Here is a 26,935-nt window from a genome sequence, read left to right on the forward strand (position 1 = left end):
TTATGATCGCGCTTAAAAACTGTCTCCTCTCTTGTAATGCAAAAGCGCCCCTCAAGATATACACATTTACCCCTCGCGCATTAACAAGATTGTGAACCTTCTTGAGAAGGAAAATTATCCCTCGAAAGCACAAACACCCCTTTCGCAATAATAAAAGTGTGCCCCTCTCGAGATAAGAAAATGACCATCAAAAACAATAGTGCTCTACTTGCCGATAACTTATCGAGATGGAAAACTGCCCATCGAAAGCACAACTACTAGTGCCCCGCTCGCAACATTAAAACGGTGCCCCTCTCATCACAAGATGCAAAACTGGCCTCAACAAAAAATAGTGCTCCTCATACGAATAAAATGGTCACTGAATGAACTGTCCATCAAAAGCAACATTGCCCCTCTCGCGATGAAAAAAATGGTCCTCTGCATAGGCCTAACTACTCAAACTCAAGGGCGGACCCAGAGAGGGTACTGCCGGGGCTGTGCCGGAGAAATTACCTGATTTGAGAACAATACGGCTATACTGCGACTATTTCCGGAATAGTTCTACACTGTAATTGTTTGAGTGAGGGAATTAAGATTTAAAAAACTGCAATTTGAAAGAAAATAGTTTAACAATTTTCTCCTCTTTCACACCGACGGAAGGTGCCCTTTTTCTGGTGATCCCCCCGTTTGAAAAGCGTTCCGCCGCCGCTGATTATGGTGACTTTTTGAATCCACTTCTAGCGAAGCGAATCATTTTGATCCGTGTCAACGTTTGTACATGTACATGTGGGTCTTTCTATAAAGTAGGGGTCCAATGAGAGATGTTGTCCTTTTTGCTTAATTTAACTAAATAGGAAATTGATTATAAGTTTTTGGAACTTTATATGTAACAAACTCCAATCAGTTGCATAGATAAAACCTACAAATTTGGTATCTTGATCCCATTCCTGTTTTGGTTAAAATCAGCCGGGAATTCTCATAGTTTTGGCTAAAAGTATACAGTCTCAAACTATTAACATTCGTGCAATTTCCAGCTTGGCCCACTGAAACTAAAACTGTGCAGCGCCACCATGCGTTTGAGAAAAGGTGAATGTAGGGCCGCCGCATGCGTAATTTTTTTTCCTAGGAGGGTTAGGGGCAATGTCATGAATAATTCAGTTTTTCCTTTGAATCATTGCAAGACTTAGGTTCTCGTTCTATTTTCCCCTTAATTTAAAATTATCTCAGTGATAAATTTGGAGAAGAAAAATAGCTGATGAAAATGAGCAGCGACGACGTGGATTCGAACCAGGGATCTTTGTATCCATAGTTCATCTCGCTATCCACTAGGCTACTGTGTGGTAGCTCGACAACAACCGTTCTTTAAAATGCTTTAATGTATTGTTACTAGTTGAGTAACTAACAACAATGCTGTTGATGTCATTGTCCATTCTCATGGATAAACATGAATTATTCATGACATTGCCCCTAACCCTCCTAGGAATAAAAATTACGCGGGCCGCGTGTATCGCCATTTTTAGACTTAACATTGAAATGTCTTCTTTTTTTTCTCCACGTCAAAAGAATTTGATAATTCTGTGATAGCCGTGAAGTTTACTAAAAAAACAAAAAAACCTGAAAATGTGCAAACCAAAAAATGTAAAGTAGGCCCCTTCGTTTTCATTATAAATAAACACATGGTTCTTTGTGTAATTTTTTTTTAAGGAGAATAAAAACTTTAATATTTCTTAATTGCTTATGTGTAGAATGGAGAAAATCAAAAGGTGAGTATCGAGTTTGTCCCAGCGGCCTCGCACCCCGTGATCCTGCGGTTTATCGCAGGGAGATGCGAAACGAAGACGCTTCAAGTCTCGAGTTCGGCACCACTAGGCCACGGCTCACCCGGCTCAAAGGGTACAAATTCACAATCATATACTTTGATATTATTGTAACGCGCAAATGGCGCAATAGTTGTGCAATCAATAATTGTTTGTGGATCATTGCTGTAGCACGCCATCTATTGTTGGATTCTTGCCAGTCAAAATAATGTTCGATTCGGTACAAACCGGACAAGGCCCTCTATTTTAACTAAGAGTCCTGAACTTTTGACCAACCAAACGAAGTTAACTTTCGAAAAGAAAAACAACATGCACTCCCTTGCATGCACCGAACGTATACGCTACCATTAAAATGCACTGACAGAATTCAGTGATTCACCACACCGAGCTTTAATTCCATGTGTTGGAGATATTTTAATCTCAATATTATTTACATTCCGAAACTTATACAAAAAAATGCAAAATATGTAATTATTTACAACTATCAACACATGAATTGCTATCGTAGCAATAACAATAGATAGCTTGCTAATTAAGGTACCATTCTCCACACAGTCATGATCCGTTCATTAAACTAAAATTCTCAAATACAATACAGTGTGTGTCAATATCGTACAATATAATCAGCAATACGGAGTACTTTGTCCGCAACGGACTTGGAACATACGAACGCCAGCATTTTTTTCTCATTCCACGTTTATGAATAGACAGTCCAAAGGGAATGTTTGCTATATTGTTTACAGACCTCGAAATCGATCAGTTGTGATATCCTAAAATAAACTACAAATCAGTGTTGTAGTCGAGACCGGATAGTCCGAGACCGAGACCAAGACCGAGACCTGAAGTTGCGAGACCGAGACCGAGACCGAGACCAGCCCCTTCAAGGCGGACCGAGACCGAGACCGAAATGGTACGAGAACGAGACCGGGACCGCGGATAATAAATAACAATAATCTAAATAAACAACAAGACACTAATTACAGCTGAACAGTCTGTCCTTGAGATGTTGATGTTCATGGGGATGCGAAGGAAGTGATTGAAAGTTAGGAATCACTTGTACCTGCTTAATTGTGTCATGCGAGTGCTCTTCGTGTTTGCTTCATGCCATAAATCACAACATGGCAACAGAATTTGTTATTGTCACAATCAATTAAAAAAATTGAAAACAACCTAATTTAAAGAAGGGGAAAACCTTATTTGATGAACTCCATATATTTTTGCCACATTTAAAAAAAAAAAAAAATTAATATTGTTTAACTACTATAAAGTGTAAATCTGATGAAGAAACTCTAACTGAGGAGTACGACAAATGGAACTAGTTTTTGCAAAACTTGAACATCTTGAAACTTGACAAAAGTAAAAAGTTAAAGGTGGATGTTTCATCTGTTATAGGAACTCGGACCCTAAACTCCACAGCCACCCCTTGATTTCAGCAATGACCACTAACGGATATTTAAATGCAACTTTAATTTTACATTGGACCTCCTTGTAAACCTGATTCGAAAAAAATTTGGAGCAAGAAAATATTGATTTATTTTTTTAATTTCAGTCATGGAATATAGATTTGTACATGTAGACCAAAAAATTGAGAGATGGTAGCCAGATATGGATTGGTCTGCCCCCCCCCCCTCCCTCTTTGTGATTCTCCTTCCAACCCTGCATGTTTGTGTGTCCCCTACATGTTTGTTTCTTGTTCCTCTGTCATTTACCTCCGAAGAAGGCCTGGCTCAGGCTGAAATGTAATGCCACTTTATGTTTGTTTAATGTCGATAACGTTACATATATTATAGAAGATTGATGAACCATATTTGCCTGATCTATCTTCTGTTAATTGCCCGCCGTCATCATCGTCATTAGCCTATTTGAGAATATGGCTGACACAATAGACGGGCGCTGTCACAAACTGAATGTGGTGGGCGAGATGTACTTTTAGGATTCATGGCTCAGTGCGCACGCCTCTCTGTGTTTTGTACCGTGCCATCGTATCGCCCGCATCAGCTACTTTGCTGGGCAATTTACTTGAATATTTTAGTGATTAACAAGTACGACATATTGCCAATATATTAATAGTTTATTGTGATGGCCGTAAACAGCATATAGCGATTAATGGAACACAATTCTTCTCGACTCATGCAAATGCAATTGACATTTAGGAAGGAGACGAGGCAGGCAATTAGACTCTCATGATTTTTGTAGCTCAATTTGTGTTTATCACAGATGAAAAGATGAATACATGGCGAATCAAAAAGAAAGTGACCGTAGGCCTATGTTAAAAAAAATGGCACGCTCCATTTTGTAAAAAATATAATTGGGATAAAGAACATGTTATTGAGTTTAGTAACTGTGAACATTTCACGTAATTTGCATACTCTATTCCCAAGTCGTGTCTATTTTAATAAAGAGATCACAAAATTCAGCTGTCCACCACTAATACCAATTTAACGGTTTACGAATTGATGAATATCCATTAATAAATATAATGAAAAAAAAACGTTTTCCCGCCTCCACGAATAAAGGAAAAATTGAAAAGGAAAATCGAAAAAAAATCACCAATATTTCTAGGGGAAAAGAGTTGAATTGTTCCCCATATTCAAAATACAAAATCTGACGGTAAAAATAATGTTTCAGTCTTGATTCAAAAGATTTAAATCTCAGTTGTATTTGGAATCAATGAGGATGGCTATAAAGTGCTTGTTTCAACAGATCATCCCACAATAAAAACGAGAAATAAGAAGAGGAGCAATGGTTATTGGACTATGCCTCACTCACTAGAAAGTGAAGAGAGACATGTCCATTAGCATCACACTGCAGTCACATTTGCCCTAAACTGATTCTTTACTTCACCCTAAAAGGGTCGGGGGCGGAATCCGGCCCCCTCACTTTTTGGACTCGAGACCAGCCAAAATATCGAGACCAAAGGGGACCGACACCGAGACCAAGACCGAGACCACAGCTCCCGAGACCGAGACCGAGACCGAGACCGGTCTCGAGACCTACAACACTGCTGCAAATAAAAAGGCGGACGCATTGCTAGGTCTAGCAAGTAAAGAATTTCGTTTCAAGTTCGTTCCGCGTGCTCTTCAATGAATTCGATTTTTCTGTTTACTAATAAATGTCCAAGTTGTATATTTTATTCAAACAACGAAACAAAAAAACCCTATTTTCCCCCCTTATTTAAACGTCTGCAGCCCTCTGGAGGAAAAAAGATTAACGAAGAATGTAGATAATTGTTGATTATTTACATAATGGACACCCTTAAATAATAGCATGATGCTCGTCTTTCCCAAGATGAAATGCCTTTATAATTGCTTTTTTTCCCCCCTTCTTTATCTTTAACCACTGTTAACAGTGTACTGCAAACGGGGTGGAAACTCCGTGTAGTCGATTTCAAGATGGAAAACGATGATGATTATTCTCGAGCAAAGTGCCTATACTACAGGCTCAAACAAATTATTTACAATGTGTCGGCACGAATTCAGCAAATCGTTTGCGCAGAATTGCCCAGAAGAAAGTTTAAAAAAAAAAAAATGGAGGAGGATTTCGACCGACTGCATATCACCAGTGTTGATTGCATTTTCATTTCAAAGAAACACATTGTTCTTTGTGTGAAATAAAAACTGAGAAAAGAAAATGTGTCGACACGAATTCAGCAAATCGTTTGCGCAGAATTGCCCAGAAGAAAGGTTTTTTTTTTTTAAATGGTGGAGGATTTCGACCGACTGCATATCACCAGTGTTGATTGCATTTTCATTTCAAAGAAACACATTGTTCTTTGTGTGAAATAAAAACTGAGAAAAGAAAACTTTAAAAGACATAAAATATTTCTTAATTTCTTAATTTCTTATGTGTACACGGAGGTGGAAAAACAAATCAAAAGGTGAGTATCGAGTTTGTCCCAGCGGCCTCGCACCCCGTGATCCTGCGGTTTAGCAGGCAGATGCGAAACGAAGACGCTTAAAGTCTCGAGTTCGGTACCACTAGGCCACGGCTCACCCGGCTCAAAGTGTACAAATTCACAATTGTATACCTTATATCGCGCAAATGGCGCAAAAGTTGTGCAATCATTGTTTGTGAATGAATGTTGTAGCACGCCATCTATTGTTGGAGTATTGCCAGTCAAAGTGATGTTCGATTTGGTACGAACCATACAGCGCCCCCTATGTAACTTAGAGTCTTGAACTTTTGACCAACCAAATTTTAACAGAGTAATAATTCGACAGTATGGCAGGGGCGGCGGAACCGGGGGGGGGGGCCTCCCCCAATTTTCCCAGGCCAACAAAAGTGCCCCTCTCGCAGTCATTAATGTGGCCCCTGACATGAAAACAAAACGGTCCCTCAAACGCACACATGAAAGCATTATGATCGCGCTTAAAAACTGTCTCCTCTCTTGTAATGCAAAAGCGCCCCTCAAGATATACACATTTACCCCTCGCGCATTAACAAGATTGTGAACCTTCTTGAGAAGGAAAATTATCCCTCGAAAGCACAAACACCCCTTTCGCAATAATAAAAGTGTGCCCCTCTCGAGATAAGAAAATGACCATCAAAAACAATAGTGCTCTACTCGCCGATAACTAATCGAGATGGAAAACTGCCCATCGAAAGCACAACTACTAGTGCCCCGCTCGCAACATTAAAACGGTGCCCCTCTCATCACAAGATGCAAAACTGGCCTCAACAAAAAAAAAGTGCTCCTCACACGAATAAAATGGTCACTGAATGAACTCTCCATCAAAAGCAACATTGCCCCTCTCGCGATAAAAAAAAGGGTCCTCTGCATAGGCCTAACTACTCAAACTCAAGCGAAGCGAATCATTTTGATCCGTGTCAACGTTTGTACATGTACATGTGGGTCTTTCTATAAAGTAGGGGTCCAATGAGAAATGTTGTCCTTTTTGCTTAATTTAACTAAATAGGAAATCGATTAAAGTTTATGGAACTTTATATGTAACAAACTCCAATCAGTTGCATAGATAAAACCTACAAATTTGGTATCTTGATCCCATTCCTGTTTTGGTTAAAAATCAGCCGGGAATTCTCATAGTTTTGGCTAAAAAATACAGTCTCAAACTATTAACATTTGTGCAATTTCAACATGAGATACACTTTGTAAAGAAAAACATGTGTGAAGATGTGATATGGTGTTCCCAAATATTATGGTTTCACATTAATGTCCCCGACGTGTCCCTGTTACGCGTACGTGTGAATTCAATTCTGCTGTGTAAGTATTAATATACAACGATAGAATACAATGATTCACATCACAGTTTTAATTTCATGTGCTGGAGATATGTTTATCTCAATGATATTAACATTATGAACTTTATACAATATATACAAAATAATGTAATCATTTACAATTATTAATACATGAATTGCTATTGTAGCAATATCAACAGGCGGCTTGCTAATTAAGCTACCATTCATAACCGTTTACTAAATTAAAATCCCCAATACAATACGAGGGAGATATTGCACAGTATGTGTGTCAACATCGGGGAAAAAAATAATAGTGTCAGCAACAGAACAAAGTAGGCATTTCTTCCACACTTATTCCAGATTCATAAATACACAAAGTCCAAAGTGAATGTTTGTTATCAGATTTCAAACATAGACTATAGTAGTGCGGCAGATAAGTGATGGGATTATGCCTTTGATACATGCATGGCATTTGGCACACATTCAGACTCATGTCATGACAAAGGTATTTGGCTATAGAGCCATCACAGATTTGTCATTTGAAAAAAAATATAGGCAGGATAACAAGCAATGGCAGCCATTTTGAAAATTTTGAAAATTGCTTGTTTTTCTACCTATATTTGTTTCAAAGGACAAATCTGCGATGGCTCTACAGCCAAATTCCATGCTTGTATCATCAAAGGCACAATTCCCCAAAATATTTCCCCTATCTGCCCCGCTATAGTGGTATAGCAATGTCCCAAATAAACTGACCAAATTATTATGCGAAAGGCGAACGCATTACTAAAGGTCCATAGCAATAACGAATTTCGTTTAAACATCCTATCAAAACATAAGGATATCATGGACTCGACATACGACAGTAAATTCTCAAATGACTTAACAAAATGACTGTTGCCCTATGTAGATAACCGTCATACCGAGTTTGAGCCAACAGGACCCGGTGGGAGGGGAGGGTCGTTTTTACAATGAAGTAAAGTGAATTTTATGTTTAATTAACAGTCGATTATGCATGGAAATATACATATTTGAGTAAAACTCGAATGTCAATCACTAGGAAAAAAATGGACCTGCGGCCAATTTGAGGGTTGGGTCGGTTTCCCCCCCCCCCCCCCACCCCACCTATCCCGGCGCCTCCGGGCGTCCCCCCAAAAAACATTTAGCATTTGTTGCTCATCTTGCCAAGCGTTGGTAACAAAAAAAAATATGCTTTTATAACTGCTCAATTTGTTGTTTTTACATATTGCAAAGGGTGGGAATTCCATGTTTTGAATTCCAATATGGAAAAAGGATGATTTTACTTATTCTTGAGCAACGTGACAAAGACTCAAACAACTTAAACGTGTGTCCGTGTCATAAAGAAAACATTTCAGCAGTTTGCGCAGAATTGGCCAGAAGACAAATGGTTGTAAGGACTTCCACTGACCGCATATGACCCTAAGTAGTTGATTGCCTTGAAAATGAGAGGTATTTAGCGGCGGAATTACCCGTAAGGGATGTGAAATATGGCCAAGCCAAACACACCGAGCCGGTCAAATTATATCCTAGAATTCTTGCAGATCACGTAGTTTGGAGATCGTTTTACTAAGACAACGGAAGAGTAGGCTTATTGCCGAGAATTCCGATCGCGCTGACTTGAACGAGGTGGAAGGGCCATGTGAAAGACAAATCACCCAAGTGGTACAAGAATTACAAGCTATCTCCACAGATTTGTGGGGCTTCACTGTCACCTTGAAGGTGCATCAGTGTCAATTTTTAAATTATGCCTTTAGTTTATAAAATTAATATATCTCTCCTCTATTTTTTTGTACGACCATAGGTCACTCACCGACAGTCACCACAATGTCAGGATTTACAGAGCCGGTCCATTTTATGAAGCATTAGCGATTGCGATGAGAATATTAAACGGGACAGATGAAATGATTTGTGAAATGTGTATAGGTTCACATATTTTCTCTCATTAACTTTCTCTCAAAGAATGTGAATGAAATAATGAAACATCTTTATCATTTCTATCACTGGAACAGTCACTCCATCAGAGTGTCACAATATTTCGTTATTCAGAGCCTTAAAGACTGTTTGAAAAAAAATATCCTTTGCCTTAGTTATACCAAAAGAAAACTAGGACTGAAATCAGTGTGGAACATACAGGCTTATAATAATTGTTTTCATTGTCTTAAATTTATATCTAAGATTATGTGAAATTTTTTGAAATCTGTTCCTTTCCCCGATAACAGGGATATAAATGTACATTTCTTGTAGTTTTCCCTCCCCCCCCCCCCCCACACACACACACACACACTCCTACACAGATTTGTGAAAAATTCAGGAAATAATTCTGTATTGACTTTGATGATACAAGCATGGAATTTGGCACACAGTCAGAGTATGTCATAAGAAAGATATTTGGCTATAGGGCCATCGCAGATTTGTCCTTTGAAAAATATAGGTAGAATAACAAGCAATGGCAGCCATTTTGAAAAATTGCTTGTTATTCTGCTTATGTAGATGTTTTTCAAGGGACAAATCTGCGATGGCCCTATAGCAAAATATCTTTCTCATGACACACTCTGACTGTGTGCCAAATTCCATGCTTGTATCATCAAAAGCACAATTTCCCCAAAAATTTCCCCTATCTGCCCCCTAGACTTGCCACACATCCCGGACCTTCAGTGGAAAGAAAGCTGTGAGTCATGGTTGCGTTTGTCACGCCCAATATTAGCCAACCTTAGGAATTGATTTCTAAGACAAAGATTTCTGCTTCCCCTTCCCTCAAGGAAAACTGAGGAAAACGGATGAAGAGTGAGCCACAAATAAGCTAAGTGGACAATTCATTCCTTCATCCGTCTTGATCCAAGCGAATTCCGGCAGCTGGATTGAACAGGAAAGTCACATTACTATTATTTCCTTATGAAGATCCGGAGCGGCTCCATACTGAAAAAAAAACCTCTGTCTTTTTTCATCTCTGCAAATGTTGTCATGGAGAAAGACAACAAACAGGGGAGAATTGAAGATATTGATATAACACAGAGAGAGATAGGACAATGGAGGTGGTACACTGTCCTTCAGAGGTGAAACTTAAAGTGATAAAACAGGTGATGAATAAATAAATAACTGTCATAGTGGAATCACTTTTTTTTACACCAAGGACGCTTTGAGATGGTTATTTAGTCAGTCTAAATATTTAATATGTTCCACTACGGAAAAACTCCACCTTGGGACAAAAAAAAGATGAGTTTAAATCTTAAATCGAGACCTTCCAAGACACAGATCCCAATCTTCAAAAAAAGAATTTGTGAAAGCTCGGACCTGTTTTTCTTTAAATTGCTTTAAGAGATTTTTAAGAAGAGATGATCCTATGGAAATTCCAAATTTTCTAATTAAACAATGAAAAAGCAGTTTCACTGCTGATTTCACAAGACTATAATAGGGAGATGGAAAACTTTTGAACATTTACTATCTACAATTTGATAATAAATGTTATAAATATAAAAACAAGATACACTTATCTTTTTTTAAAACTCTACCCAAAAGAGATCATAACACTTTGGCACAATTATATGACATCAGGCAATTGAGACTGGCAAGTTGGCAACATATTACAAAAAGTTTATGTTTCTCTCCATGGACAATAACAATTTGTGTAAAGAAGGCTGTATTTTCTTTGAATTGTTTTTCACACAGAAAAAGGCATTTAAGATGCTACTGAAAAAGTGCATGATATATTTTTTTTAGAGTCTATTCATCTCAAAATGATGGGGAAAAAATGATAAATTACAGCCAAAAGTCTTAAGTGAATTGTCCGCTGCTTCAGAACCATAACATCCATGTCAATTGTTTTACTTCAAAGCACAGCTTGAAATAAGAATTTAAGATATGATATTAAGATTCACAGCATTGGTTCTTCCTTTTCACCAATGTATCCCAATATTCCTTTGTACGTACTAATTTTTATTGGCACTGCTACATGTCAGACATTCCCAGACACTTCCTCTGCAACAGTCTCAACAACTGGTTTGCTGATATTGTGCTGAATCAGTTTTGGTGCTGCTCTGAACGACGTTTTTGAGTCCAGCTGGCCAGTCTCCGCATCAACCGCTGGCGGAACAATGTCAGCATTATTGTATAAGACGTGCAAGTGTTGAAGTCCTCCTACCATGCTGTTTGTCCTGCTCAGTGCATCGGAGACCCTGGAGTTTCGTCGACCCTCCGGGCCACGAGCTGACGACCGCTGACTCTTCTTTCCGCAGCGGAAGAGCCTTCGGAAAGCAGACTTAAAGTCCTGGTTGCGATGGGCATAGATCCACGGATTCAAGGCGCTGTTTGCGAAGATGAGAAAAACAGAGTAGTGGTGCAAAGGTATGGTCCTACTGCAGATGTCACAGAAGCGCTCTATCAGTAACATTAGAGTGAACGTGACCCACGTGAGGAAAAAGAACCCAAGAATGATCAGTAATGTCCTGGTGTATTTGGTCCCCTTGAACATGTGCAAGTTCTTGCTGAAAGTGTTGGGGAAGAGAGAGAGCTGGATGGCTGAGATGGCACGGGAATGGTGTCTAGCGACCAGCATGACCCGGCAATAGCATCCGATCATGACGAGGAATGCCGGCACAAATATCACCAACACTTGAAACAGCAGGAGGTACTTGGATAGGAGATAAAAACTACACGCTGGCTGGTCGTCCGTTTGGCTCTCCACCAGAAACTGCCAACACAGTGGCATGAAAGCAATGATGAAAACGAACATCCAGATTACAAGGGAGAAACACAGGACACGCCTCATCGTTACGTGCTGGTAGTACTTCAGTGGCTTCACCAGAGCGGCGTACCGGTCATAAGCAACGATCCCGAGACTCAGTAAGGAGACGCCGCATCCAAGAGTCACCAGGCAGTAGGGCAGTATGCAGAGGTAGACATTGGTCACCAGGTAACCCAGCAGCTCGACGACAAACACCAGGGGAGCAAAAACCGCCACCGAGACATCAGCCACAGCCAAGTTGACCAGTATGTAGTTGGACGGGATCTGCAGACGTTTGTACTTCACAACCGCTATGATGACCAGCACATTTCCAAATATGGTCAAGATCGTCAGTAGTGACACACTGACCATTGCTAAGATAGTCTGGGGTGTCCACTCTAGTTCAGCACTGCCCGAGTTGTTTTGGAGGGGTGTAGGTGGGCCGGTACCCTCATGTTTGCTGTCTCCCATCTTGAACTCGCGTGATTTGAGACCCATAAATCTGAAAGTTAAAAAAGAAGAGACTTTCTCTTAATCCAGCACTGGTAAGGTATACAGAAGAGAGATTGGCAACTTTGGTATCAGGCCCTAGTCCAAGGTGCAACCATTTGCAGGCACTTTTGGAATGAAACTTTCTGAAAACTTTTCGACAAAGTACAAATTTAAGGATTGGGAATGTGGTGACCAAATGAGACCTGCTCCCTCAAACCTGGACAAAGTTGAATAATTGTTTTGGGTTTGTTTGGCTTTGGCATTTTCAAATTCCTGAGTTTTTAACTTCAAAAGATATATGATCTTTATAGGTTCCGTAATCCTACCACCCCTGGGGAGAAGGATTAAGTAATAAAAGCCTGACAACCCAATTTATGAGATATTAAAATAATTTTTGTAAAAATTTCTAATTTCTATGCACATTTTTGTTCATTAAAACTGACCAAAAAACACATTCCTACTTTTTCTATTCCTAAATTTTGGGAGGTTTTAAATTTACAGTCATTGATTCAGAAAATCCCAAAACCTCAAAATGGTCCGTTCTCCCCCTAAAATGACTTCACATGTCCTGTGTGCAAAAACAACTTCTGCAACTTTGTCCAGGTTTTGGGGAGCAGGTCTCAAAATACAGATAAAAGTATGAAAGTGATAGGGCTGAGGTTTCTTTCAGGCAGAGTCAAGAGAAGGGTTGAATCCAGGGGGGAGGACAGAGTCGCCAACGAAATATTAAACAGTAGGGCTACGTGGGAGGAGCTTATAGTTTTGGTGGGCAGGTAATGCTCAATTATGAGGTGAGGGGGATAGTGCAGGGTGGGGAAAGTAACCCCCAAAAAGGAGCCTGTAACAGTGGGTGGGGAAGTGTAACAGAGATTTCGTTGTATTTTGGGAGGGGATACATGCAGAATGGGCTCTATTATGGGTTGGGTGCAGCAGTCAGACTATATCCCTGCACTTACGACCACTGACAAATCTGCAACCTTATGAATCTGGGTAAAATTTTGTTTCAACTCTAAAAGATCCCCTTGAATTGGGGTTTGGAATTCACATGATTGTGCAAAAATGGTGCAAATGACACAGCGACTGGGGCAAATAACCTCAAAGACTAATCAATCGTTTTGAGGAGTTACATGTTCCATGATCCCTTCGGTTAAATGAATCTGTGATTTCAGAATGGATTGTCAGAGTCTGAATTTCAGGTCACCATCTGCTAGACTGCCGGGCTAGTAAATGAAACTTTTTAAAAAGAACTGAAGTATTTTCTAACTAGACCATTACCAATAATCAACAAAATTTCACATTTGAACAGTTCAACAGAAAAGCACAAGAACATTCTCATTCACTGTTATATTATGGCAAATGGATAAGAATATCTGTTCGTAATGCTGTACATTTGGCTTGCTAAAAATTGGACTCGAAATGGAGCGTTTGCTTGACGTCAATGATAATGATCCATGGTCTGAGAGCAGTGGAAAGTAGTCCATGGGGTATTTTGAGTATTGGTTGTCGTAAATAATACTGTATAAACATTCAGTTCAAAGGCAGCACATTTTAAATGAGAACAATAATCAATGCTTTGTAGGTGACTTAAAAATTTACATTTGATCTTGGCACGATCTTAAAAAAACAATGGCTTAACCAATTTTTGAAGGTAACTAATTTACAAGGATGCAATTTTTGACCATATAGTAAATATTATAACAGTCGGATGCAAATATAACATGCAGAAGTAAATATTGAAAATAAGAATGCCATTTTGGACGGATACCAATTTGCATTCAAATCAATGGTATCAAAGATGCGATGCGGACAAAAAAAACCATCAGAATTGCAAACTGGTTGGGACAAAAACACCTGAAAATCCTGGGATTCCATCGTCATGGCAACACATGCGTGCCTAGCCTGTTCTACTTCAGTGCTGGGACCATGAAACTAGTTCTGTGTAAACTGCAAATTACGCGGCAACAGAATTGCAAGAGAGCAGACACGAACCACTGAACGCAAAACCATTCTAGGGCCCCTCAAAATATGCCCCGTGCTCCAAATGATACATGTCATTGTGGTGCATGACAGAACGATAGCTGTCTCCCCACGATTGTGCAAATGGGAAAGTAGCTTGTCCCATAAAAAAAACAAGTAAATTACTGGCCTAATTGGTACTCCGTGCTCGTTAATTGCATTGAACTTCCCCAAAGAGCTCAATTCCCATCCACAGTCCATTACACAAAAGGCTCCTTCAGTAATGGAAGCAAGTTTTCTATTGTACGATAGAAAAAAATGCACACCGCCGGTGAAGTCCAGCAGGGCTGTTAAAAATTAACACTTTGCACAAAAGTACCGGCGGAACCACTCTCTCATTATGATAACTGATCTCCATGGAGATATTTTTGACAAAAATGTATATCGAGGATTTAAGCAGATGACTCAAGTCTCGAAAAAAGTTCTTTTTTAATTACTACGTAGTTCCTATACATGATGCAGCATATATACAGTATACATTACGCCTGCCCCTCTCTACATATATTGAAGCATGGAGCAAATTACTCAATTTCAGAGTTCTTTAAAAAAAAGGAAGACACTAGTCAAGAGCCAATAAAAAGTTTTCTTTCTGTCAAACTATGACATGCACAGGATCAAAAAGTGGAAATTGAATTAGGCTATGTTGATGAAGGTAATCAAGTTGCAGGCAACGCCTTGTCAAGACGTGGTCTCATAAAGGAAGCAGGCATGGCAGTGTGTTTTATTGCCAGGGAAACCCCTTAGAAGTCGGATACGACTCATTTGAATTGGATGCAGGATCTAAGGAACCCAAATAGAGCATACTTGTATGAAGGAGGTGTGAAATTAGATATAAGGGCTCGAGGCTGTGTTGGGCATTGTAAAATAAATTGCTGTTGAAGGTGGAGCTTTCATCACAACTCTTTTATTTTTTCTTGAGGAAAAGCTGGCATTTTTGCCTGTGGCGCTTCTCTCCTTTTTTTTCCGAGTATTATGAAAGGTTTCTTCAAGTGTTATTCAAAAGCAAAATAGGAACTACATGTTCGTAGTTTAAGACTATTCACAATGGTCACAATATACAATTCAGCCTCTGTACACGCACACTGGTCGAGAAAATGAGGGCGGCAGTATTATTTTGGTTTTGAATTTGGGGAGGGGGTGGGTAGGATTTTCTTCCTTTTTTATATTTTTGTTTAGATTGTTCTTGTTTCAAATCTGGCCACACAAAACAAATGACATTTCCAGATATTTGGAGAGTTGGAATCAAATTATCACAAGCCAACCACAAGTCAACCACAAGTCAACCACAAGTCAACCTCAAGTCAATCACAAGTCAACCACAAGTCAATCACAAGTCAAGTCAATCACAAGTCGACCACAAGTCAATCACAGGTCAATCACAAGTCTTCATGCTATTCCGAAAGACATCACTCTATCAGCGTTCAACCCCCGTTACTTATCATTGTTCATCTCCTATTAATCGTGACTTTAAGTGCAACTGGACTTGTGATTGATTAAATCTGTCGGCGGCTTCGGTTTACACTAAACTATAGTGATCCTGTCCTTTGAAAACTCCGCTCTTTTTTTTTTTACTTTGTACACTTTGTGAATATTGAGCTCACAGGACATTATGTGGGGAGGGGGGGCTGGAGAACCTACAGCTGCTTATACCTGTGTCCGGCCCCCTGCACTCCGGAAACCAGGACAAGCCCCCAGATTAACCACACAATTGGGTTATTTTTGGCAGGCAGGAAATGCGGAGTCCAGTGCCTGGTGGTATCATATCCATATAATGCATGATTAGTGGACGGGAGTCTTGGATATTAATGAGGAAATCGTTGAGGACTGTCACACAGGGCATCTCTACTCCGAATCACAAAAGATTTGCACTTTATATAAGGAGGTGACACTGAAAATGGACATGAGGTTTAAAGATAATTTACTGTGGCTTGGTGTTTCAAAGAAGACATCATGAATGTCATTTAAAATCTTTTATCTATGTTTTCAGGTAATGTCAGTCATATCACAAAACAGATTTGTCATCAGAGCACTGTGCGGCGCTTCTGAAAAAAATAAATAAACACAAGTTCAAATATTTTGGAACATTGGGATGGAATGGCCGATGTCAAATTTACAACCAACAGATGCCCATTTTGATAATTCCATGGCCACCCACTTTTTGTCACTTTATATTTTGTCCACATCATCCTCTCTGCACAAACAAGATTGCCTCATCAGCATATATTTACCATACATACATGTATAAAACCAAGATCTTAAAAAACTAGATATTTGTTGCATTTTAGTGGGGGTATGGGTTAGCTACAGTACCTTTCTGGCCATCAAAAATTGACACGCTTCACAAACAGAAAATTACACTTTAAAATAAGTTACTCCGATGAAAAACTTTACCTGGTGGTGAAATGTCGAGGTAAAAATTCGATTCTAATAATTGCTGACTTTAATAAACTTGACAAATTGAGGTTATTTATGCCAAGACATTAATCCATTTTGTTCGCTGAAATGTTTTGAAATAATTTACAAAGGGATGTCCCCTGGGTAGTTTTAGTGTGGCCCAGTAGTTAGGCTACGTCATAAGAGGTAGGGGTTTGAATCCAGCTGCTGGTCAAATATTGTGTCCTTGGGCAAGGCACTTCACCCCCACTTGCCTCTCTCCACCCAGGAGTATAAATGGCTACCGGCATTAGCTGGGGAGTAACCTGCAATGGACTGGCATGGTGTCCCATCCAGGAGGAACAGAAATATTCTCAGTCATTTCATGCCAAGATCACCAGAGACAAACACCAGCCCGATGGGACATATTTTGGCTTGTGACAGACTATATATTTTTTTTTAAATTATTATTTCCAATGATAAGTACAGTTCCAAATTTTTAATTTTTTTTTATAGAAAATTGACTATAAGTAATGCCAATTTTAAACAAGTTATTATAAATGAAAAATAAAAAAAGGGGATTTTTCATAGTGGAGGAGTGGCAAGATTAATGTTTTTTTGAAAAGAGGCTCTACAAAATCTTAATAGAGTCATATTTCATTAGTCTGCTCATAGGAGACCACGGTTCAAACAGTGCATGGCTTACCCAGAGATATATCTTTGAAGAGCAATACAATACAGTCTCATAATTTATACATATGGAAGTCCTTTGAAAATGACTGACAAGCCATGAAAAATATGCACACAATACGAATATAGATGCCCTTGAATTCTTAATGAACAAAATAAAACAAATTACCATGCTAGTAATTGAAAGAAGCGTCCCTGTGAAATGGTAATCGTTCCGATGAACGTAGTCGCCAGGGAAACCATTGTTAGCATTGATGATCATGCATTAAAATCACACAATCACTTTTTATAAATTTATAACATCCTGTTGCTTCGCCCACAGTCGTCCCTGTAAATATAGTCACAAATTTGATTTATTACCCATTTAGGGGTTGAAGTTTTTATCATACAGAGCTCCTAAAAACAGAGGACAATGGGTTTAACAAAATTGCAAACATTTACTGTTCAGAATTTTGATACAATTTTGTTTTGGTTTTTGTAAAAAAAAAAAAAAAAAGTGGCATAAAACCTGTGTCCCTCTCTGTGAATCACTGGAATCTGTAATTTTAAGATATTTATGCAAAAAGCTGGCCAGTACATGGGATGTAGTCAGAACTCTGGAAATAATTAAGTGACTTCCCCACTATCCCGGCCCTTTCAAATTAAATATATCCACCTCTTCCAAAAAAAATCCAAAAATCTGTGAAAGGTAATACTGACTGCTGTTTTGCAATTATCCACTGCAACATTCCATGCACACTAGGTGGTAAGATAGGTCAGGTATGCATACTTGAAATTAAGAGGTTCTAGGTCCAACCATTACAAAAACAAAACAAGGATTTTGTGCCACTTTAGAACTCCAAACTAGACTGAGACCCGAACGAAAATTAATGACACCACTTGTCTGGAGCAATGGAACAAAAGCTCGTTAATGACAAATTCAATTGAGAAGAAATATCAAATGTCGTCAGTACACTGGAATTTAAGCCTAGAGGAGCCGATCTCGTACCAAAAACAAACCCGGAACTGGGAAAACCCGGCGCTCGTGGTGTAGATTTTGGAAATTTAATTTGAAATGAAGTAATAGGAAGACTTTCCAGGAATGTTCTGTATTTGATGATCTGTTTGCATGGTATTCATTTACACAGGTACAGTTGATTTTGGAATTCATTTGTACTTTTGTTGTGAAGGACCTGAAATGATGTCCGAGATTCCAGATTGATTTCAGATTAATTTTTTTAACAAGATCTTTCAGGTCTATGTACAACTATTGCATATGTAGAGAAATGTGATACCAGGATCTTTGTTATCAGAAAATCACATTATTAGAAAGAAGGATACAAATTTCATTTCAATATTCATACTGAGTTTGATTTTGAAACCACATATCTCAATCTACCACAAATCTAAATTTATCATATTTTGTTGTATTGAACACATTAAAAGCCTAAAGTTGAGGGTAATTTTTTTAACCAAAATCAACTTGGATTGTACTTTAATTTTAGTTGTTACAGGGATTATGCATAAGTATAAATCCACACAAAATCTGCTTGTTAGCAGACAGGAGTTTGAACAAACAAAAAAATTTGCTACATTTATTTTTAGAAATCACAGACAGCATGCAGATTAACATACAGACTTGCAAGAAAGATCAACTCACAGTATGGTTTTACTGTCTGCAAGCTCCACTCCTCAGCTTTCGAAGACTCGATCCAGACAACCTCAAGATTTGTCTCCAAAAAAGTGGGAATCCTTCCACAATCTTATAAGAAGAAACTTGTTCCTCTTTAGTCTTACGCCTAGACTCAAATCAAAGTGATATCGTTGGCACTTTCTAAAAAAGTGCTTTTCGCAAAACGAAATGTGGCAAACCACAATGTACTGGTTTTCCAGAGCACTTGCTATTGCAAATGCGATTGCTGCTTCCCATGCACAACCAAACAAAACAACTGTTAACTGCTCACGAGCAGAATAAATGCCTTGGTTGTCTATTTCCACTCTTAGCCGAGTCGCAGCTGAACACAAGGAAACCAGGCAATCTTGAAGTGCATCCACTCTGCAGGTTGTCGGCTTCAGTTGACAAATCATCCAGGTGGGTCTCTCATCTGAAAGACTCTCATCATCTCAAGCTCTTGGAAAAGAACGTCATCCCTCCCAAGGAATTACCAGACCCCTGGTCAAATAAAATCGAGGAGAGTTCGGTAGTAATGAGCAGTTACATCATGCTTCCTTATGGCACATGGTTCAGAACTTGACAAGGATGACCATGATGCATCAAATCAACGGGATACTTCTGGGCCAGCGGATCATCTGTCTTCCAACGAGCTAATTAGTTACGTAACTCCTAATCCGGTCTTTACTCCGAAAACTTGTCACTCATTTTCTTATCTCATCCTCAATGAGTCGTAAGACTGACAACCCCGTTCTCCAGATTGTGTTCCATCACGGTAGCCCTTCGATGAGTTAATCAGAACAGAAGTGCTTCCTTTTTTTTGTAGTTGACGTTAAGGCCAGGATGGTCAGTAATGTTCCTTGTCAATAGCATGATCAGCAAGTCTCCCTCCTAGTCACATACACTCAAGGCTGTTGCATCCTACTGACTCACGCAATGCACTCCCTCCACTACCTCCACACAGTCTGCGGGAAAAAAATGCTCTTACAGCTTTGGCCACACGGAAACTAAAACTTGTTCGTAAAGCACCTCTAGTGCATGCTTAGAACCATGTTTCATGTATTCATTTTATGACAAATGATGTTCCCCAATACCTACGTTCCCCAATACCTATGTTCCCCAAAATACTTAGGGTTAGGGTTAGATGGTTAGGGTTAGGGTTGGGGAACATTGGTATTGGGGAACATGGGTATGCACCCATGCAAACTGATGAAAAAGTTCACTTTTCTCTATGCCAGCCATGCCAGCCAGCTACATTGTTATTGGAGCATGTGCATGGGATGATTCAGGATGGCTCCACAGTTAAAGAAACTATTTCAATCAAGCTGTAAGCTCTATTTCCATCGATTAAGACCGTTTATTCTAAATGTTTGAAGTTTAATCATTGCTTATGTTTACAAAAACAAGTGGGGAGTCAGGTTGATGTAGCGGTACTTTCCTCCCCTTCCACCGCTGTGTCCCGGGTTCGCATCCCGCCTGGGCCAATATGTGGGTTGGCTTTTCAGTCCCTACCTGATTCTGTGGGTTTTTCCTAGAATATCATTCTGGGGTTTTTCTCCCACCTCTAAAACTGTAACTTCTTCTCAATGTCTTCTCCCTACAGGTTTCTTCAGGCTTGTGAGCTACAGTGCCTAGAGGCGCTTTTGAGGAATCCTTGGTTTCAGTACCAGAAATTATTAATAATAATAACAAAACAAAATAATAAAAAGCTCTCTGGGAATATTTGTCTAATTCTCAAAAATTCAGAGAAACATAATGTTTGGCTCGACTTGCTTGAAGAGATGTTTGCCTCTGCTTGCCACAGTACAGCAACAGCATAATGCAAGCAACCAATCAGAGCGCAGCATCAATCATTGCTCCTCCCACCACTGCCTGCTAGTTTCTCCAGATGAGGAATACAAAGTAGGGCACAATTGTATTGTAATTTCGATGATGAACAAAAAATGGCACACACATGTGTCACAATATCTCATTAGCAGCAAAAAAGGTTCAATCTAAGGTTTGAGTTCCCCCAAATGATTTAAAAATCTGGGTAGCCCATTAGCTGCTAGAAGTGAAGTCACCATCCGCCATATTACCACCCCAAGAACAATAGATTTGTAAAGAAAGATATCTTATTTACTTCACAGGGACACTATTTACATAACAAATTATTATTTTGGGGTTAAAGAACCAAATTTAAAACGGCAGCAACATATATTTTAATTAAAATTTATGTTTAATTAATTAAAATTTCTGTTAGAATATATAGGTTTTGTATACTTAGGGATGACTTTATTTTAATTATTTTGAATGATGGGATTGGTTGGGACTGGTTCACTGCACACATTCGAATGGAGGGATAGGGAACCAGTGCATAGCTTCACTTTTCTGTACTGCTCAGAATGGCCAATAAGCAGTGGCGCACCCAGGATTTGGGGTTTTTTTTGGGGGGGGGGGCTCACAATTTTTTTTTTCAATTTTTTTTTGAAGTTTTTTATTATTATTATTATTTTTTGGGTTTGCGGACTATTTTGACGTTGGTGGCACCACTTACCGCCCTATTATACTACTCGAAAATAGGCCACATGTACATATCACCAAGGTCAAATCTTGAGACCAAAAAAACAAAAAAATACCCAAAATAACCTTGGGTCATGGGTGTCGCGAGGGGGGGGGGGGCAAGGGGGACAATTGCCCCTCCCCCCCCCCCCGGAAAACGGGGGGAAAAAGGAAAAAGGAAAAAGGAAAAACAACCAAAAAAAGGAAAAAGAGGTGCAAAGCCATATTGCTGTTAATTTGATGGGGGGTAGGGCAAATGCTCCCCTGCTCACACTCGAAAAAAAAATGATAAATTGAGAATATAATGAAAAACTTAAGGAATTTTAGGGGACAATGTGTTCCAACTACACATCTGTGTGAACATAAATGAAGATTTTCCCCATCCTTTTTCCCTTAAATCGGTGATCAAATCATCTTCTTCGAAAAATTGATTGACATCCCTCCTTTACCGGGCCTCTAATGAACTTGGGACTAGAATGTGCCTGAACCAGCCATCAAAACACGCACGTCAATCAATACTACATACAGAATATTGCAAGAGCGAGAACACATTTTCCAAGGATTTTTTCCCCCACAAAAATCACAAAGCACAAAAAGCTTTAGGTGTAATCATCAATTTCACAGCAATCTGAACTCCAAGGCAGACACTTTAATTTTCAGAGAGATAAGAATCTGATTACCAAATGTGGAGAATAGGCCTACACTTTACGCTAATGGGTGCTTCTGCTTCAAGGATTGTGGAAAATGGCAGTTTTGAAGAATTATAATGCATGCTGCTGCCAAATGTCCGCTGAGTGCATTCTATGTTGAATTTAGTATTAGCTTTTTGGTCAAGAGTGGAGTGTATTTTTTTCTTTTTACAAAAAAAACCAAGACACTTAGATAGACAGTTTCAATTCACTTCAAGGTTTTCTTAAACCTATTACTCCCTGCACCACCTAAAATCACCCTGTGTGTTGCTACATGCACATGTACCGCCCCAAACCGCCCTGGCGCTATATAGGTTCGCCAGGAACAAGGGCGGATCCAGGGGGGGGGCCAAAGGGGGCCATGCCCCCCCCCCCCCCCCAAAACGAAACCAATTTTTTTTTTTTTTTAATGTGACATCGCAATAAAGGCAGGCAATGAGTACACCACCATCTTTTCCTCAAAAAAAATTGGTTAAAGTGGTCAGAAATTGCCTCAGATCGCACCACAGAGCATCTAGAATCCAAACATTTTTCGGGGCCCTCACGGGCCCCGAACCCCACGCCGTAATTTTTGAGATCCACTTTTTTTGGGGGGGACCAAATTTTTTGTTGGCCCCCCCCCCAAAATTGTGTTCTGGATCCGCCCTTGGCCAGGAAATAAATAAAATGTAATACAATGTGGTGAATGAAGGGGAAAACATAGTACAGAACAATATACTTAAAAATCAATTCAAATGGAATTAAAAAAAAAAAATTATAAAAAACATAAAATATGTCTAAAGAAGAAATCAGTTTTCCATCAGGCCAGACAAGGCAAAACAAAAACTGCTCAGGTAGGCCAGACTTTTCTCTTAGAAACCTAATAATTAGTGACAAATGTAAAAAACAACACAGGAACAAAAACTTAATGTACACAGCTATAATACCAGGTCATCTTCCCTAGTGCATATTTCCAAGTTCAAGACATCAGCCTTTAAACACAGCATTAGGCATTCGGGGCCTCATGGAATGGATTACCTCAATGTTTAAGGAAGAGCCAGCGCTTAATTCAGTTTTCAACGTAATTTGAACTTTTACCTTCTTCAACAGTGAGTGGTTTTGTAATGGTTTATTTATTCTTTACTTTTATATCCATCCTTACTACTGTTATTTTAGCAGTTGGATCAACCACTGGAAGTGCGTGTAATTTTTGTCGTCTCTTTAAAACCCTAACTCCCTAGGCATTTATTGCTAGGATGCAACCTCAATCCTGCAAAATTCTCCAACTGCCTCCATGTAACAATAGCATGCAGCCTCAATCCTGCAAAATCCTCCGTTATTTCTCAAATGCGGTCCTTGGAGGGGTGACCACAGCCTCAATCCTGCAAAGTCTTCCAGGAAATGACTGTCAGTATGTTGAGGCAGAGCCAGTGACATCCTGGAGCAGTGCAGTGGATTTCAAGTATAATATAGGCGTAAATTTGTGCACGGCTAAGCTTAAACAACACAAGGTGCGGCCCAAGACCTTGACCCAGTGCATCCTCTGAAATCAGCAACACTTTTGCCATATAGCCTCAATCCTGCAAAATCCTCCATTTTGCAAAAAAGGATTTGGGAAGGTTAGGGTTATTATATGTACTTTTTTGCGTATTGTCAATTTAGTCTGTAGTGTTTGTATTGTATGGGCACTCCTATATGTACAAGCTTCGTTTCTTTGGCTGTGCCTCCAATGCACATTCTTCTTTATATTTGTTTGTCTATACTTCTCATTGTCTGTTGCAATTGGAAATAAATGTTGATGATAAAGAGAACAAAAGGAGATGAAAGCTTTCTACTCAAGTAGACAATACTCCGGAGTGAGCTATACTAATTACATATTCTGGGGAAACCAGACGGTAGGCTTTACAAAAAGATTGAAAAAACGATTCAATGCTTTTATTCATGCGTCACTAATGGATGGGAAAACAAAGACACTTTCTACTTCGTTTGTTTCATTCATTTCCACTCCATTAGGAAAATAAAGTGTGCTTGTGTGCGTGTTTTTTTTTATGAAAGCATTTTGGACACATGAATGGATGTTTTCTTTGGATTCAAACCTTTTCTTTTACTGTTCTAATGCACAAGGGGAAATGTACATGTATTCCCACAACTGTATTGGGTTATATTAGGGTATTAGTAGGAATACAACAAAAAACCTGACATTAGTTGAGACAGTTTGATCACATGTCTGTACAGAATGAAAGGAATATAAGAAAAAGACCACAGGGAAAACAAAACAGTGGACTGGAGTACTGTAAAATATATATGACTGTCTACTTTTTTTTTAAAATGTTATTTGTATATTGGGCTTTTCTTTGGAATGTGGACATTTTCCCTGTGCAATGCTATTAGCCAATCTCTTACTAAAGGATTTTTTAATAGAAAAGAAATATTGGCACAATGCTCTAAATCACATGAAATTCAATGTGAGGGGATAAACCAGGCTTGAAACTGGTATGGGAAGTCTAACCAAAAAAAGAGCAAATTCCAAGCTTTACAAGAATTATATAGTGTTTTCAAAGAAAAGCTGCATGAAAAAAATTTGCTGACAATAGTCAACTTGAACACAAAAAGGTAAAATTCTCCAACCTTCCGAAAAACCAAAACCTCTCCAGGCAGCATGGGAAGGCCTTGCACACATTTCTGTTCCTCGCTATTCATCACGCAGCCTCCAGTTTTAATTACAAGAACTAGGTTGAAGGGCCCTGGAGGATTTTTCAGAGCCCGCTCGGCTTTGACAAACATTGGATCATGTACAGGAATAGAGCCATAGTGCTAGGCCGTGACCAGAATATGCATGCATCTCTGATATGATGCGAGAGGCAGATGTAGTTCCATTAGGTTTGACTTCATTCAAACACTTTTTCCTTTGAGACATCTCCGAATGACACACATGTATGAAAGTCTAAACAGGCGGTGCATAGACAAACTAAACATGCACATGTTCATTAAAAAAAATTGAAACTTACCATTAATGGAATTGGATTTCTGTCTGTTCAAGAGCAGAATATATAGGGCTTACCAGACATTTTGGGTTTTTAAAATAAAAATAAGCCATGAAAAGAAAAAATACGCTTTCACGATCACATGTACATAAATTAACAATTCAGGTTTTCTATGGAATACCCATCCCCTATATATAGATTTCTGTCTATTCAGGAACAGAACATAAAGTGCTACTAGCCAATTTCTGTTATGGGGTTTTCTTGTTTTGTTTATTGTTTAACCAAAATAAACAATGAAAAAATAGAATCCAAGATTTCACAATTACATAAATCAACAATATCGGTTTTCTGCATGAATACTCATCCCCAGTGGCTCACATATTTTTATTTTTTTAAATTTTTTTTTTAGTCCCACGATTTGACCTTGGTGATATGTATGTGGCCTATTTTCAAGTAGCATAATAGGGGTGTAAGTGGCGCCACCAACGTCAAAATAGTTCCCCCCCCCCCCCCCCCCCCGAAAAAAACCTCCAATTTTTTCTGCGGCCAAAAATTTTGGACAACATTTTGTGAAAAAAATTTGGGCCCCCCCCCCCCAAACCCAATCCTGGGTGCGCCACTGCTCATCCCCTACCTTTTGGTTAAACTCCTGCAATAAAAATCAAGATAAAACAAAGTGGTTTCATTACACACACAGGTTGATAACACAACCCCCTTCTATACAAGTCAATTATGTTGTAGAGTTTAATTTCAGATGTTCTTCATATTTTCAAATGACCGAGCAAATGAATGTATGGTTTTTAATTGGAGCTTCCTTTTGTTTTGTCATTTAATTTCATTTCAATACTGACTCTTCTCATCTGTGAATGATGAGGCAAAAAAGGCCGCTCCGCAGGCCCGTCGCCAAGGGGGGGGGGACCTGCTGGGGCTGCGCCCCCCTTGGCGAGCAATTGCCCCCCCCCCCCCCCCACGGCAAAAGCCATTCATATGTATTTCTGTTGATAACACAACCCATACTCTACAAGTCAATAATGTTGTAGAGTTTAATTTCAGATGTTCTTCGTATTTCCAACTGACCAAGCAAATGGATGTATGTTTTTCTCTCGGGGCTTGCCTTTGTTTTGTCATTTAATTCCATTCCCATGGGAGTGCTTTCCCATCAGTGAATGATGAGACAAAGGATGCCGCTCCGTAAATACAGAGGTTGTGGGAACATCAAACCTATGCCTGTAATTCATGTGGAATGTGTGGACGTGATAAGAAAATTAGGTTTGGTCAGAAGCCTACGTTAAATAAAACCTACAAATAAAACGTGTAGACTAGGAAATGCCTTTGTCATTTCACAAATGAGGGATCATGCTCTTATGTCTACTTGTAAGTTGCCCTCTCCACACTCTTCAACAATTTTTTTTCACAATTTCATCACCTTCATGACTTTCATTACCATAGACCTTATTCACGCGGAAGCCATTTTCGATTGTGTTGTCTGAATCTATGTAAACCTTGAATAAGATGGTGCCAGACTATTTTATAATTGGTATACGTGCCAAGCCCCACTTCAATTTTTTTTAATGAGGCTTAAAACATTAGGGGATGTTCGATCACAATGTTTAAAATCAACAGGAGTCAGTGAGTTTAACACTTCAAACACAAAAGATATTTTGCAATTTTTTACATATTGCGCTAATTAAAAAGCGTTTACAGGTTCAAGATACACGACCATTGCTCCCTCAGTCTGGCTTCCAGATGCATCATCACAAAATTAAAACACCATCTGTAAATGGTGC

At 39.1% G+C, this 26,935-nt stretch overlaps 2 protein-coding genes across 2 annotated transcripts in view; both read right to left on the bottom strand.

Annotated features, from left to right (window-relative positions):
- Positions 1-10,965: 10,965 nt before the first annotated feature.
- LOC119727952 (octopamine receptor 2-like) lies at positions 10,966-12,204 on the bottom strand. Its single transcript, XM_038200034.1, has one exon. The coding sequence runs from the start codon at positions 12,202-12,204 to the stop codon at positions 10,966-10,968; it is 1,239 nt and encodes a 412-aa protein (XP_038055962.1).
- The window catches only part of LOC119728426 (endoplasmic reticulum membrane-associated RNA degradation protein-like), a 49,517-nt gene continuing 34,661 nt past the window's right edge, over positions 12,080-26,935 (bottom strand). Inside the window, exon 18 of the mRNA XM_038200655.1 lies at positions 12,080-12,235. The gene's annotated coding sequence lies outside the window, so the exon portion shown is untranslated. The remainder of the gene's footprint in view (positions 12,236-26,935) is intronic.

This window comes from Patiria miniata, unplaced genomic scaffold, assembly GCF_015706575.1.
Source record: "Patiria miniata isolate m_02_andy unplaced genomic scaffold, ASM1570657v1 HiC_scaffold_20, whole genome shotgun sequence".
Taxonomy (NCBI): Eukaryota; Metazoa; Echinodermata; class Asteroidea; order Valvatida; family Asterinidae; genus Patiria; species Patiria miniata.

Excerpts from the sequence above, each read along its gene's own strand:
- LOC119727952 (XM_038200034.1), bottom strand. The coding sequence starts at position 12,204 with ATGGGAGACAGCAAACATGAGGGTACCGGCCCACCTACACCCCTCCAA.